This window comes from Orcinus orca, chromosome 9 (assembly GCF_937001465.1).
Source record: "Orcinus orca chromosome 9, mOrcOrc1.1, whole genome shotgun sequence".
Classification (NCBI taxonomy): Eukaryota; Metazoa; Chordata; class Mammalia; order Artiodactyla; family Delphinidae; genus Orcinus; species Orcinus orca.
In genome coordinates this window covers 14282172-14295803 of record NC_064567.1, presented here as the reverse complement: position 1 = coordinate 14295803, position 13632 = coordinate 14282172, and the positions used below count along the sequence as shown (strand labels likewise).

At 39.7% G+C, this 13632-nt stretch overlaps 1 protein-coding gene, 1 long non-coding RNA gene and 1 other non-coding gene across 3 annotated transcripts in view; 2 read left to right on the top strand and 1 right to left on the bottom strand.

Annotated features, from left to right (window-relative positions):
• UBN2 (ubinuclein 2) overlaps nucleotides 1–6616 on the top strand; it is an 87649-nt gene extending 81033 nt beyond the window's left edge. The window contains exon 15 of the mRNA XM_033432367.2: nucleotides 6443–6616. Within this exon, the coding sequence (XP_033288258.1) occupies nucleotides 6443–6481 (39 nt within the window). The 3' untranslated portion in view covers nucleotides 6482–6616. The remainder of the gene's footprint in view (nucleotides 1–6442) is intronic.
• Nucleotides 1–13632, bottom strand: part of LOC125965473 (uncharacterized) — a 33361-nt gene that overhangs the window by 14020 nt on the left and 5709 nt on the right. Inside the window, exons 2-3 of the long non-coding RNA XR_007479379.1 lie at nucleotides 7233–7433; nucleotides 6610–6775 (exon numbers count right to left, since the gene is read on the bottom strand). This is a non-coding gene — a long non-coding RNA (uncharacterized LOC125965473). The remainder of the gene's footprint in view (nucleotides 1–6609; nucleotides 6776–7232; nucleotides 7434–13632) is intronic.
• On the top strand, nucleotides 13406–13478 carry TRNAR-CCU (transfer RNA arginine (anticodon CCU)). The gene has a single exon. It is a non-coding gene; the product is annotated as a tRNA-Arg (tRNA).

The window sequence follows — 13632 nt, the reverse complement described above, 5'->3', positions numbered from 1 at the left end:
TTTCTCCTTCCTTCCTTAGTCCCCATTCCCTCTGTCCCAAAGGTACCCACCCTTACTCTTTTAATATGTGCCCCTTGTTATGCATGCTTTCTTCTATAACTTGTAGTGTTATTTTGTGTGTATGCAATTTTAATTTATATAAATGGTCCTGTGCTATAAATTGTGCTGTTTTCTACTTTTCTCACTTATATTGGTCCATGTTGCTCTCTGTACATCATACGTGTTGCATAGTATTTCATATGATGCGTCCACCACTTTCTGCATATCCGTCCTCCTAGAGGTGGATACCTAGGGTGTCTCCAATTCCTTATTACCATGAGAAAAGCTATAGGTAGTCTGCGAATTGCCTGTTCATCTCTTCTCATTCTATTGCATTTTCATCTTTTTGTTGTGATAATAATCTCTTAACAGTTTCAGACATGTCAGATATTATAGTCTATTACCTGTCTTTTTAACTTTGCCTATGCCATCCATTATTGACCAGAAAACCTTTTTTAATAGTCAGTTTTTGTCTAATTTATGTTTTGAGGGGTTTGTTATGAAATACTTCCCTTCCCCTAGATCACAAAGATATCCTCCTACATTCCTTTGAATACTCGGTTTTTCATTTAGAATCCATCTGTTGTCCATTATACCTTGTATAATGTAGGGGTCCAGCTTTATTTTTCTTCATTTAGTGGGCCAGTTTTTTCCCAGCACCATTTAGTAAGTCAGTATTTCTCCCGTTAATTTTTGGTGCCATTTTTATCATATGTCAAATACTCATATATGCAATGGTCTATTCTGAGCTCAGTTCCATTCCACTGTTCTTTTTATTTCCATACCAGTATAGACTTATAGTCTCCCTTAATATTTAGTAGGCAGAGTCTCCCTCTTTGTTCCTCCATGTTCACTCAACTAATCGTGAATTGTTATTCTTCTATATAAATTTTAGAATAAAACCTTCAAGTTCCATTCAAAAAATCTAGCTGAAATATTTATTAGGATTGAATTTAATTTGTAGTTTACAAAGAATGGAATCTTTAATGTTAAATTACCTCATTCATGGTATATCCATTTATTTAAATCCTCTTTCATGTCTTCTAGTAAAGCTTTTAAATTTTCTCTGTAAAGGTATTGTTTGTGTATGGATTTCTAGGTACTTTATAGTTGTAGATTTTAAGTATGGTATGTTAATCTCTATTATGTTTTCTAGTGACTTTTGCTAGGATCGGGGAATGCTGTTGATTTTCACAAGTTGCGTTTGTATCCAGCAACTTTGCTGTACTCTCTTATTCTAATAACTTGTCTGATTATTTTATTAACTTTTCAACTGAGTTAATCATACACTCTACAAATAATGGCAGTTTAATCTCTCCCAGTTTTTTTCACTTTTTATGTCTTATTTTAGAGTATTAGACTCTTTAATAAGTACTATGTCAGACAGTAGTTGTGAAAATGCCATCTTTGTTTCCTTCTTTTTTTTTTTTTTTGGCCACACTGCACAGCTTGTGAGATCTTAGTTCCCCGACCAGGGATTGAACCTGGGCCCACGGCAGTGAAAGCATTGAGTCCTAACCACTGGACTGCCAGGGAGTTCCCATCTTTGTTTCTTATTTTAACGGGAAAATATCTAAATTTTCTCCATTAAGTGTAGCGTTTATTCTATATTTCTGGTCTATAGTTTTTATGAAGTAAATTCTATTCCTAATTTTCTGGAAATCTTGATCATAAGTATGATTTGAATTATGTCAAGTGCTTTTCCTATAACACCTATGTACAATCAACCAACTTGCAGAAAATTTCTTAGAAATGTATTCATAATATTTTTTATTCTTATAAACTCTGTTGTATCTGTATTTGTTTTCCTGTTCTCATTCTCTGTTTTGTTTATGTGCATCGTCTCCCTTTTTCTTATTCAGTCTTGGCAGAGGTTTGTTCTTATTAGCTTTTCAAGGAACCATGAGTTTTATTGAGTTCATTATGGTTATATCTTTTCTTTTTTTTAAATTGAAATATAGTTGATTTACAATGTTATGTTAGTTTTGGTTATATATATATTTTTTAACATCTTTATTGGAGTATAATTGCTTTACAATGGTGTGTTAGTTTCTGCTTTATAACAAAGTGAATCAGCTATACATACACATATATCCTCATATTCCCTCCCTCTTGTGTCTCCCTCCCACCCTCCCTATCCCACCCCTCTAGGTGGTCACAAAGCACCAAGCTGATCTCCCTGTGCTATGCGGCTGCTTCCCACTAGCTATCTATTTTACATTTGGTAGTGTATATATGTCCATGCCAGTCTCTCACTTCGTCCCAGCTTACCCTTCCCCCTCCCCGTGTCCTCAAGTGCATTCTCTACATCTGCATCTTTATTCCTGTCCTGCCCCTAGGTTCTTCAGAACCACTTTTTTTTTTTTTTTTTAGATTCCATATATATGTGTTAGTATACGGTATTTGTTTTTCTCTTTCTGACTTAACTTCACTCTGTATGACAGACTCTAGGTCCATCCACCTCACTACAAATAACTCAATTTCGTTTCTTTTTATGGCTGAGTAATATTCCATTGTATATATGTGCCACATCTTCTTTATCCATTCATCTGTCAGTGGACACTTAGGTTGCTTCCCCGTCCTGGCTATTGTAAATAGAGCTGTAATGAACATTGTGGTACATGACTCTTTTTGAATTATGGTTTTCTCAGGGTATATGCCCAGTAGTGGGATTGCTGGGTCGTATGGTAGTTCTATTTTTAGTTATATCTTTCTGATCTATTGTTCTTTTCACCAATATATAATGTCGCTCATTTTTCTTTATGATGTGTTTTTGCCCTAATATTAAATTTAATATCCCAGCTATCTATATCCTGAATAATATTCCATTGTATGAATATATTATATTTTTATTTATCCATTCATTAGTATGGACACTTGGGCTGTTTCCACTTTTTGATTATTATGAATAATGCTGCTATGAACATTTGTGTAAAAGTTTTTGTAGGATATATGTCTTCAGTTCTTTTGGGTGTATACCTAGGAGTGGAATTCCTGGGTCATATGGTAACTCTATGTTTAATTTTTTGAGGAACCACCAAGCTGTTTCCCACAGTAGCTGGATCATTTTACATTTCCACCAACAATGTATAAGAGGTTAAATTTCTCTACATCTTCACCAGCACTTGTTATCTTCCTTTTTTTTTTTTTTTGGTTATAGCTATCCTGGTTGGTATAAAGTGATATCTCATCCTTTAGATTTGCATTTCCGTAATGACTAATGGTTTTGGGCATCTTTTCATATGCTTATTAAGTATGTAGTGTATTAAGTATAATTTACTTATATTAGTATATTAAATATATAAAAGTACTTTTTCCAGGAGAGTTTTCTTTCTTTTTTTATATTTTATATTTTTTATTATTTTTCTTATTGAAGTGTAGTTGATGTACAATATAGTGATTCATAATTTTTAAAGGTTATACCCCATTTATTACTATTATAAAATATTGACTATATTCCCCATGTTGTACAATATATCCTTGTAGCTTATTTTATACCTAATAGTTTGTACCTCTTAATCCCCTACCCCTAATGTTACCTCTCCCCCATTTCCCCTCCCCATTTTTAACCACTAGTTTGTTCTCTATATCTGTGATCTTCTTTTCTATTATATTCACTAGTTTGTTGTATTTTATTTATTTATTTTACATCTTTATTGGAGCATAATTGCTTTACAATGGTGTGTTAGTTTCTGCTTTATAACAAAGTGAATCAGTTATACATATACATATGTTCCCATATCTCTTCCCTCTTGCGTCTCCCTCCCTCCCACCCTCCCTATCCCACCCCTCCAGGTGGTCACAAAGCACCGAGCTGATCTCCCTGTGCTATGTGGCTGCTTCCCACTAGCTATCTACCTTACGTTTGGTAGTGTATATATGTCCATGCCTCTCTCTCGCTTTGTCACAGCTTACCCTTCCCCCTCCCCATATCCTCAAGTCCATTCTCTAGTAGGTCTGTGTCTTTATTCCTGTCTTACCCCTAGGTTCTTCATGACATTTTTTTTCTTAAATTCCATATATATGTGTTAGCATACGGTATTTGTCTTTCTCTTTCTGACTTACTTCACTCTGTATGACAGACTCTAGGTCTATCCAACTCATTACAAATAGTTCAATTTCATTTCTTTTTATGGCTGAGTAATATTCCATTGTATATATGTGCCACATCTTCTTTATCCATTCATCCAACGATGGACACTTAGGTTGTTTCCATCTCCAGGCTATTGTAAATAGAGCTGCAATGAACATTTTGGTACATGACTCTTTTTGAATTATGGTTTTCTCAGGGTATATGCCCAGTAGTGGGATTGCTGGGTCATATGGTAGTTAGTTTGTTGTATTTTTTAGATTCCACATATAAGTGATATTATACAGTATATGTCTTTCTCTGTCTGACTTATTTTACTTAGCAGGAGAGGTTTCAAAGAGACCCTTTGTGCTGTAAACTTTCTAAGGCCTTGTATGTCTGAATGTATCATCTTTCCATCCTTACATTTAAGTAACAGTTTAGCTGGGTATAATATTCTAAGTTATTTTCCTTCATCACTTAGAATATATAACTTCATTGTTTTCTTTGTCTCCAGTGTCTTTTAGGAAGACTAATGTCAATCTAATTCTTATTCTTTCGTGAACTATCTGCTTCTTCTCTCCAGAAGCTTTTAGAGTTTTATTTTTGTCTTTAATGTTCTTAAATTTCACTGTAATGTGTCGAAGTTTTGGTTTTTCCATATTTATTCCATTTTGTACTCCATGAGATCTTTGAAATGGAGTCCTTTTTATCTTTCATTTTTTTAAAGTTCTTACTTATGATTTCTTTAAATATCTCTTCCCTAAATCCATTTTCTCTCTTACTGTGATTCATATTGTACAGATATTGACATTATTATTATCTCTTAAATGTTCTTGCATATTTTCCATCTCTTTCTAGTACCTTCTAGGAAAATTCCTTGAGCTGATCTAGATTATTATTCACTTTTCAGCTAGCTAGCCATTGTTTTTATCCAGTCTGTTGGGTTTGTTCAGCTATTACATGTTTCATATATATTTCCATTTGGTTCTGTGTAACTGCTTGTTCCTTATTATTAGCCTCTTTGTGAGGATCTTTATTATGCTTATTTTAAGTTCTTGATCTGTGTTGTTCCATTCTGATTTGTCTATTAGGGTATGTTCCATTAATTGTCTCTTTGTTGTGATTATACTCCTCAAGTATCTCATTATTTTCAGGTGTGAGCCTGTTTTTTCTTGGGTTTAGCAGCTTTCTCAGCTAGTGATATATACAAAGGGGAGAGGCCAAGGTCAGGGCCCTAGCATATGCTTAGTGGGTTGGGAGCATCAGACCCACAAGGTCCCAGGCACCAGAGTCAGACCTTGAACCAAACTGTAGGTCCAATCCTACAGTTTATTATTTTCCACTAACTTGCTTATACTGGCTTATTTCTGCATGTGTGTGGTGATTTTTTATTATATATCCCTGCACTTTGGCTTTGGGCATTCTTTGAGGCCTTGTTTTAAAGTGTGTTCCTCTAAAAGAGTATTTGAGTTTGCTTCTTCCAGGCTTCTAGGAACATTACCAACCCAGGACCACTTCAAACTAAATGCTCAGCTTAAGGATTTCAAGGACACATAGACAGGAGGACTTTCAGCCACAAATGTATTGGAGTGGTTACTGCTGGTGGTTAAGAATTCTTGTAGAAGGTTCCCTACCCTGCCACCCAACCCTGAGCTGAGGTTGAGACAGATAAGTCTCCTCTTGGTGAGGTCAGGGATATTTTTTTCATTCCCAGCAATAAGGTCAATTGTTGGGGGCTCCATCATTTTGCAAGAGTTTATGATCTGACCTCCTACCATGCTGCTCTGAGGCTTTCTTTCCTTTGGACTGCCTGAGGCAAATTAAAATCTAGACTGTAGGCCACCAGGAGTGAGCAGATATCTTCAGGGCAAACGTTGCTTTTATTGCTCACTTACCTCCTTTTTTCTGACCTCGGTTGTTCTGGCTTCCTTTACTGTCAGCTCAGTCAAACTTAAAAAAATGTATTTTTATGTTTGTTAAAATTTCACCCAGGACTTTGTGTTTTATATGGAGAGAGATTTCTCTGCACATCTAATCTTCCATAATGTAAAAAACAAAAGTCTTATATATAGGTTCTATAAAAATAGTTATATCTCTATATAAACACATAATATTAAAATTTAATATAATTAATATAAGATTATACTTAATAATATGTAAATATCAAAAAGTTCTATATTAACTGTACATTCACACAGTCCTGTTCACAAGTCAGACTGTCCCATGCTGCCTGCAGTGCATCAGGTGTCCTGCTGAAAGAGCAGGAGTTCCATAAAGGAGGGTTTGACAGTGGTAACTTCATTTACTAAAGTGGGAATCTTTCTGTGTCAGTTTCACCAGAAACCCCAAAGGCTGAGAACAAAACAGTAGGTGCCAAGTCCATCCACATTCTAAAGGGAAAAGGAGCTAGATCACCTGTGCACCACATGCTAAGAGATTGGGAACTAGACACTGGGAAGCACTGGCTCAGTGCTGGGAAGGAAGAGCTCAGCACCCACCTTCAGGCTCTGTGAGAGAATGTGAGAAGATTCCTTTGGAAGCAGCTGTCAGTATACTGGACGTTTCCCTTCCGCTCCCCAAGCAGGAGAGGGTGGAGGTGCTTCCTCTTCACCTCATGCCAAATGAGGAGGCTGCTAGAGGACCATTGGGAGAGGATGACACATCCTGTGGAGTATGAGGGACACAGAAACTGTGTCTGACTCACTCCTAAAAGTCTAAAGACAAATGAGGAGTAGGTGGCTAGCTCCTGGAGAAGACAGAAAAGGAGAGAAGGCTGCAATGGGAATGGTTTACACTCCCAAAGTTTCTGAGTTCCTGTGGGCCTGATGTGGTTCTCAAGAAAGGGAGCCAGATTTGGTCATTTTAAGAAGGAACCCAGCCAAAGGGAACACCTGGACGGATGGAATGACCTCAGTGGAGGGGAGGCTCCTGGAAACTAAGGGGCCGGGGCAGGAATTCTAAGTAACTAGAGAAGGCGTGGCCTACAAGGGAACTACAGCTGAGAGATCCCCAGAGAAGGAGAAACTATTGAGAACCTATAAAAAAAGAAGCAACACTGGAATCTGCTGCTCCCGGAGGACACGGACACCAGCTTATCTCTACCAACAAAGTAAGACCTTACCTCTTTCTTCTTTCCCTTGCTGTAACCGGCCCACAGGCCTGGAAGAGCAGCCAGCAAGGGGGCAGGAGGTAGTGAGAAACAGAAATGACACTGATCCTGACCCCCGTTCTCCTTCACATTTCCAGACTGGAGGAGGAGAGAAATGTTAAATTAACTGACATTTGAAGTTTTGATCTGATCCTGGATGAGACTTGTTCATACCTAGAAAAAAGAGACTATTCTTAAAATGATCATGATAACTCTTTAACCTGTTTGTCACCTAAAAGAGTAAAGCTGTAAACTTCATCCAACCATAAGAACAAATCATTACAGCAAGTGTGTAGGGGCGCTCATGAGAAAACAAAGTTGCTTTCTGTTTATACAAGTCTAGCTTGTTCCAGGAAGAGGTTGCCTTTGAAGAGCAGAAGAGTAGGTGGGACGTGTCCTACTGCCCTAACTGCCCATTTTTCACCCTGTGGCAGCCTCAGCTGACAATGGGGAGAGGTCTTATGCAATGACGTTTGGAGTTTTAATGTTAAACAGACTGGACTTTTTTAAAACCAAAGGAAAAAAAAAAAAAGCCAACTGTCCTGTTATTTCCTAGGAAAGCTGTGTGAGCCACCCACGATTTCATGCCAGAGAGGAAGAAATCCACAAGCAGCAGTGGAAGGAGGAATAAATTGCTCTCTGCTTGTATCTAGCAAGTCCAGCTTGCTGGGTAATAGTCACCTCTACTTCTGAGTATTATAATGTACTGCAGTCTATATGCTACAGGATGTTATCAGTAAGGTTAATTTGCTTAAGAGTAAGACATTTAAATGGCAGAAACTACTATGTAATGGGAAGTAAACGACATAAAAATCTGTAAACTACACAGATGGAATGATTATCTTGCTGAAAAGTATTTACAAGAGTTGTCAAACTTAAAAATTACCTATTTTTCTTTTACAAAAGAGGCAAGTGTTTCTCATTTGCTGTCTTCCTCTGTGATGACAAGAGGGTATGAGGAGTATGCTGCTGTGTGGTCTGCAGTCTGGTTTTTGGCAGCCAGCATTCATTCCCATATCCTTATGTATTACAGGGGCTAGATTTATGGAAACATTCCCAAACTCCTTGCCTTCAAGGTTCTGGATGTGATTTCTTTCTGCTAGATGTATTCATGTGGTATTTTGTAGGTGGGAGGAAAAAGTGATATTTTTTCTTCTGGCAGCACCTAGCAAAACGGGCAGGCCATGGGAGACTTAAAGTTCTGCCGTAGCTCCCAAGTAATCTCCTATCAGCCCCTACGTGAGTACTTGGGGACCAGCTCTGATCAGCAGTGGGGGGACCTGTATTTTTCTGACCTAGGTGATAGCAGCAACCTCCCAATACTCTGAACTGCTGAACGTTAGTGGCAGCTTTCCTTAACTCCTGCAGCTCTTCTAATAGTGCCGTCAAGCGTCTACTGAATTGAATGCCCTGCACTCAGTTCCTTTCTGCTTGGAAAGCCTGCAGTGGTTTCTCTTTTTCTGACTGAGCCCTGATGGATACAGGTGCATAGCTGATCTTCTGAAAGAAATGAACATACTTAATGGGTCCTTTTAAGCTAAAAGTGATATTTTAAAGCTAAGTGAGGCACTGACTGCCTTTTTAAAAGAAACTCACGCAATGAAGAAATTTGAGAATGGATGTTTAGAAATGTTTTATCACTATGTGATTTTGTTGCCCCAAATGATGTGTTAAACCAAGATTTTCAAAATAATAAAACATACTGTATTACATTGCATTTTCAATAAAATAAAGAATAATAATCTTTCTTTACTGAGAGAAATTAGTACTTTTTTACTGTTAATAAATAAAATAAAAATATTTTCAAAATATTGTTTTTCTTTTTTAAAATATACGTTTTATTTCTATTTTGTGCACGTTTTAAATGTATCTACTACATTGAATCAATAGTACATGTATATAATTTAAAAATAAATACAAAGGGGGAGGCACAGGATTTTTACCACAGTGGATACACAATCAAAGAAGTTTAGAAATCACTGCCTTGAGACACGCCATCTCTAGAATCACGATTGATGGAAGCGAGTGCCTACAAACGTCTACTCTCAGATACACCCGCTTTCATTAGTCCTGGCTCTTTCCCACCAAAATTTCCCCCAGATTCCCAAGCTCATGGCCAGGTAGCTAGTCACTGCTATAGTTGCAGTGTTAAGACTGGACCTTCAGGGTCTGTTCCTACAGTTTCACTGGGCATAGAAAACTTGTCCCAGAACTCCTCCTGTACCCTCCCAGAGCTTGAAGGACAGAATAATGGTGGCCTCACAGTGGGTGGAGACTGGAGGTGGGGTCTCTCTACTTAAAGTGTGGGCCACGCCAACACACACACACACACACACACACACACACACACACACACACACACACACACACACACACACACACACACCCTGAAGATGCAGATTCTGCAGGTCATTTGAGCACAGGGTCTGTGCTCAAATGTCACCTAATCAGTAAGGACCTCCCAGAACGCATTAGCAGGTCTCAATCCCTGGCCCCTGGCTTTCTTTTTCTTTATAGCATTTATCACCATTTGATAAATTTTATGTTTTGCTTGTTTATTTGATTATTGTCTGTCTGCCCCTTTCTAGAATGGAAGCTTCATGAGTAGAACTATTCTACTTGTGCTTTCCCTAGCATCTGGAAATGCCTGCCTCACAGCAGATGCTTAATAAAAATTCATCGAATGACAAAATATTTGCTTTCCCAGCCTCCCCCGAACAACATGGGAACATAACCCAGGCCATGCTAATTAGAAGTACTCAGCCCAGAACTCTGACTCTTAGGTAATGACTTAATCTATTCTGGCACAAGTGGAAGCAGAGGAGCCAGCTACTGCCAGTGTCCTGGAGCGACAGCTTTGATGCCATTGTCCAGCCCCTGTCCAGTGTCACTGTGTTAGCACTGCAACTGCAGCGACTGTGCCTGCTGGTGTTTTCACTGGACCAGATCTGGGACAGACTTTGAGGTGAGGTTTCTTGCCTGTGTAGCTTCTAAGCCTAGTGTCTAGCCTTACCAGGAAGTTCTGAGAATCACCCAGTATCTTTTTAATAAAAATCCCTTTTCTGCTATAAATTTTTTTTTAAGTTTAAAAAATAGGCTTTGGAGTTAGATTGCCTGAGGTCAAATACCAGCCTTATCACTGAGCAGTTAGTAAAGTTGGCTAAACCAAGAAACTGCCCTGAGCTTGTTCCCACATTTCTAAGTAGGTAAAATCCGAGTACTACCTCATAGGATTGTGGTGAGGGTCGCCCGTGAAGTGCCCCAGGACATAGTTTGAACCCTGGCAACCCTAGGTTATATAAGGTCAACAGAAGTGTTTTGTTGGACAGACAGTATTGTTTTTAACTGATTGATGACACTTAAAGGGGCATTGCATAAAAATTCTGGATTTACAACTTCTCTTGAAAAATCAGAAGCTCTGGCAACACTGTAACCACATTGCTACTTGCAACTAGATAGAGCTGAAAAGTCTCGCTCCTGTGCAGGAGGCAGGAACCCACCTGCCTGATTCACTCTTGTTTACCTGCCTGCTCTCTTCTGTAGGGCTTTGGGTATGTAGCCCTGCACTAGGAATATAAAGATTTTCCAAAGTTGCAAAATTATGAAGTTTGGCTAAATTGTCTCTAAGAACTTTTCTAGACTGATTTGGTTTTCTGTTGACACACAGTAATTCTAAAATTTAGTGGAATTTATTCCCAGACAGCCATTTTATTATCTTTAATGTTTCTTTGGGTTGACTGGGTTTAGCTGGGCAGTTCTCTGCTCCATATGACATTGGTTGAGACTGTAGTCATTTGGGGGTGCCACTGGATTGGGACACTCAAGATGGCTCACTGAACATGATAATTCATGCTGTCAGCTGAGAGGTCAGCTTGGCGTATTTCAGGACTCTTCATGGGCCGTGGCGTTTTCACAGCATAGTAGTTAGATAAGAAGCAGATTGTGAAAGTTGCCGGTTTTAAGGCCTGGGACTCCAGAGAAGTCCCAGAACATTCTATTTTAGTTAAATCTGGTCACAAAGCCAGCCTAAGCTGGCTTTCAAGTGTGGGAGGGGTGAGTAGGATGAGTAATAAGCTTCACCTCTTGATGTAAGAAGCATCATATGTATGAAAGGGGAAGATCTTGGGGGGCCATCTTTGGTGACTAGTGGCTACATAGAGCTAACATTTTATGATTATCTATTTACTCTTGCTTTAGTGTAAAAATGGAAGAAGAGTCTCTCTGCAGTTCAGTAAAAAGGAACTCAGAATTATGTCTTATTGCCCCTTATCATAACGTATCAGAGCTGGCTTAAATTTTCTACATCTTAGAAAGTTGGATAAACAAACTTCTACTAAGGGGAAAATAGCTGACAGCATTCTTCTTAACTCCCTGCATATTTGCCTTTTAAATATCAGACACTTGTGAATTACAGGGTGATAAAATGAATATTTTATGAGTGTGACAGGGAGAGATCAGTTCATTCACATTAAGTCATACTGGTTTACTCTTGAGTTGATTCTGGAAGTGTCAGGATTCCAGCCCACGTGAAAAATTGATCAAAGTTGGCACAGCTAGAGCTGGTGAACCCTGAGAGGGACCTATGAAGAGAGCCCCATGAGAATGGGCAGTCCGGAGTCTGCGCAGTTGCATCTTGGCTTGTGAGGAAGATGATGAAGCTGAGACACAGGTGATATAGCTCGTAAAAGGTAAGATTACATAGATAATCTAGAGGAGCCCACAGGAGGTGAAGTGAATCATTTTAACTTTGCCATGCTGACCATAAGGGCCTGGAGAAGTGTCTGGCCTAGACTTCCCGAGGAAAATTGAAGCCCAAAAGGTAAATAGGAGTATTAATGCGAATGGTTAAGATTCAGGCAAAGGGAATAACACAAAATGTGGAGGGGGGGCTTGCCTGGTCCTGGAAGATCCCACATGCTGCAGAGCAGCTAAGCCCGTGTGCCACAACTACTGAGCCTGTGCTCTAGAGCCCGCGAGCCACAACTACTGAGCCCGTGTGCCACAACTACTGAGCCTGCACTCTAGACCCCATGAACCACAACTACTGAGCCCGTGTACCATAACTACTGAGCCTGCACTCTAAAGCCTGCGAGCCACAACTACTGAGCCCACGAGCCACAACTACTGAAGCCCACGCGCCTAGAGCCCGTGCTCCACAAGAAAAGCCACCGCAATGAAAGCCCGCGCACCGCAACGAAGAGTAGCCTCCGCTCGCCGCAACTAGAGAAAGACCGCATGCAGCAACAAAGACGCAATGCAGCCAAAAACAAATAAAATTAATTAAATAAATCTATTTTAAAAATGTGGAGAGGAAGACAGAGAAGTTCGGCTACACTGAGCAGAGGGTGAAAGGAGATGAAGGTTAAGACACAGGCAAGGGTCAATTTAGGTAGGGTCCAGTGGTCTGAAATTTACCTTACGGGCAACGGGGAGCCACTGCGAGATTTTAAGCAAGGGGTTAGTCCGCTGAGACTCAGAAGTGACTTGTCCAATTTATTCAAATAGGAAAAGAAACAGAAAATTAACTCCTAATTGTTTATAATTAACTAATTCCTAGTGAATTAACTAATTCTAATTCCCTGCTATCCCATGTTTACCACTAACCTGCCAATTCAGAAGGCAAGATAACCGTTTCTAACTGGCCACTTGCTCTGCGGAAATGGCCTGTGTTTCAACCGGAAATAAAATGACCGCTACGCACTCCCCCTAATGGCAGGATGCAGCCAAGCCAAGTCCGGAAAGCCGCAACACCGGAAGGGGCCGGCTGTTTCCGGTGAAAACCCAACGAAGCACAAGCTTAGCGGGCGAATCTGGGAGATTCGGCTAGCGTGCCCAGTGCACTCGGCTCCGCGACGTCGTATGCGCGCTTTTGCGCAGGCGCGGCAGCTACCGCGTAGGAAACGCGTACGCAAAACCGTGCGCGTGGCCGATCTCCGTCCGGCGCATCGGTGCTGCTTCGAGGGTAAAACCTTTGGAGCTGTGAGGCGGATATTTGTTCTCTTAACTACAACTCCCAGCATGCCTCGCACTTCATTAATGGTACTAAGTGTAGTTTCCTAGGATAGGTTAAAAAGAAACTGAGATGACGATGACGTACCAAGGAGGAAAAAAATTGAATACGCTGTTTGAGCACATTATTCACCGAAGCCCCAGTGGCCTAATGGATAAGGCATTGGCCTCCTAAGCCAGGGATTGTGGGTTCGAGTCCCATCTGGGGTGACTATACTTTTGCCTTTAAAATAATAAAACTTTTTACCTTTCCTCCTTCTTAAACAATTATAGCGAAAAATACTAACTTAATTTTACTCTTTAAAGATGGAAAATGTATGCGTGGTTTTTCTAGGTGTGAGGCTACAGTTTGCGAGAATCAACA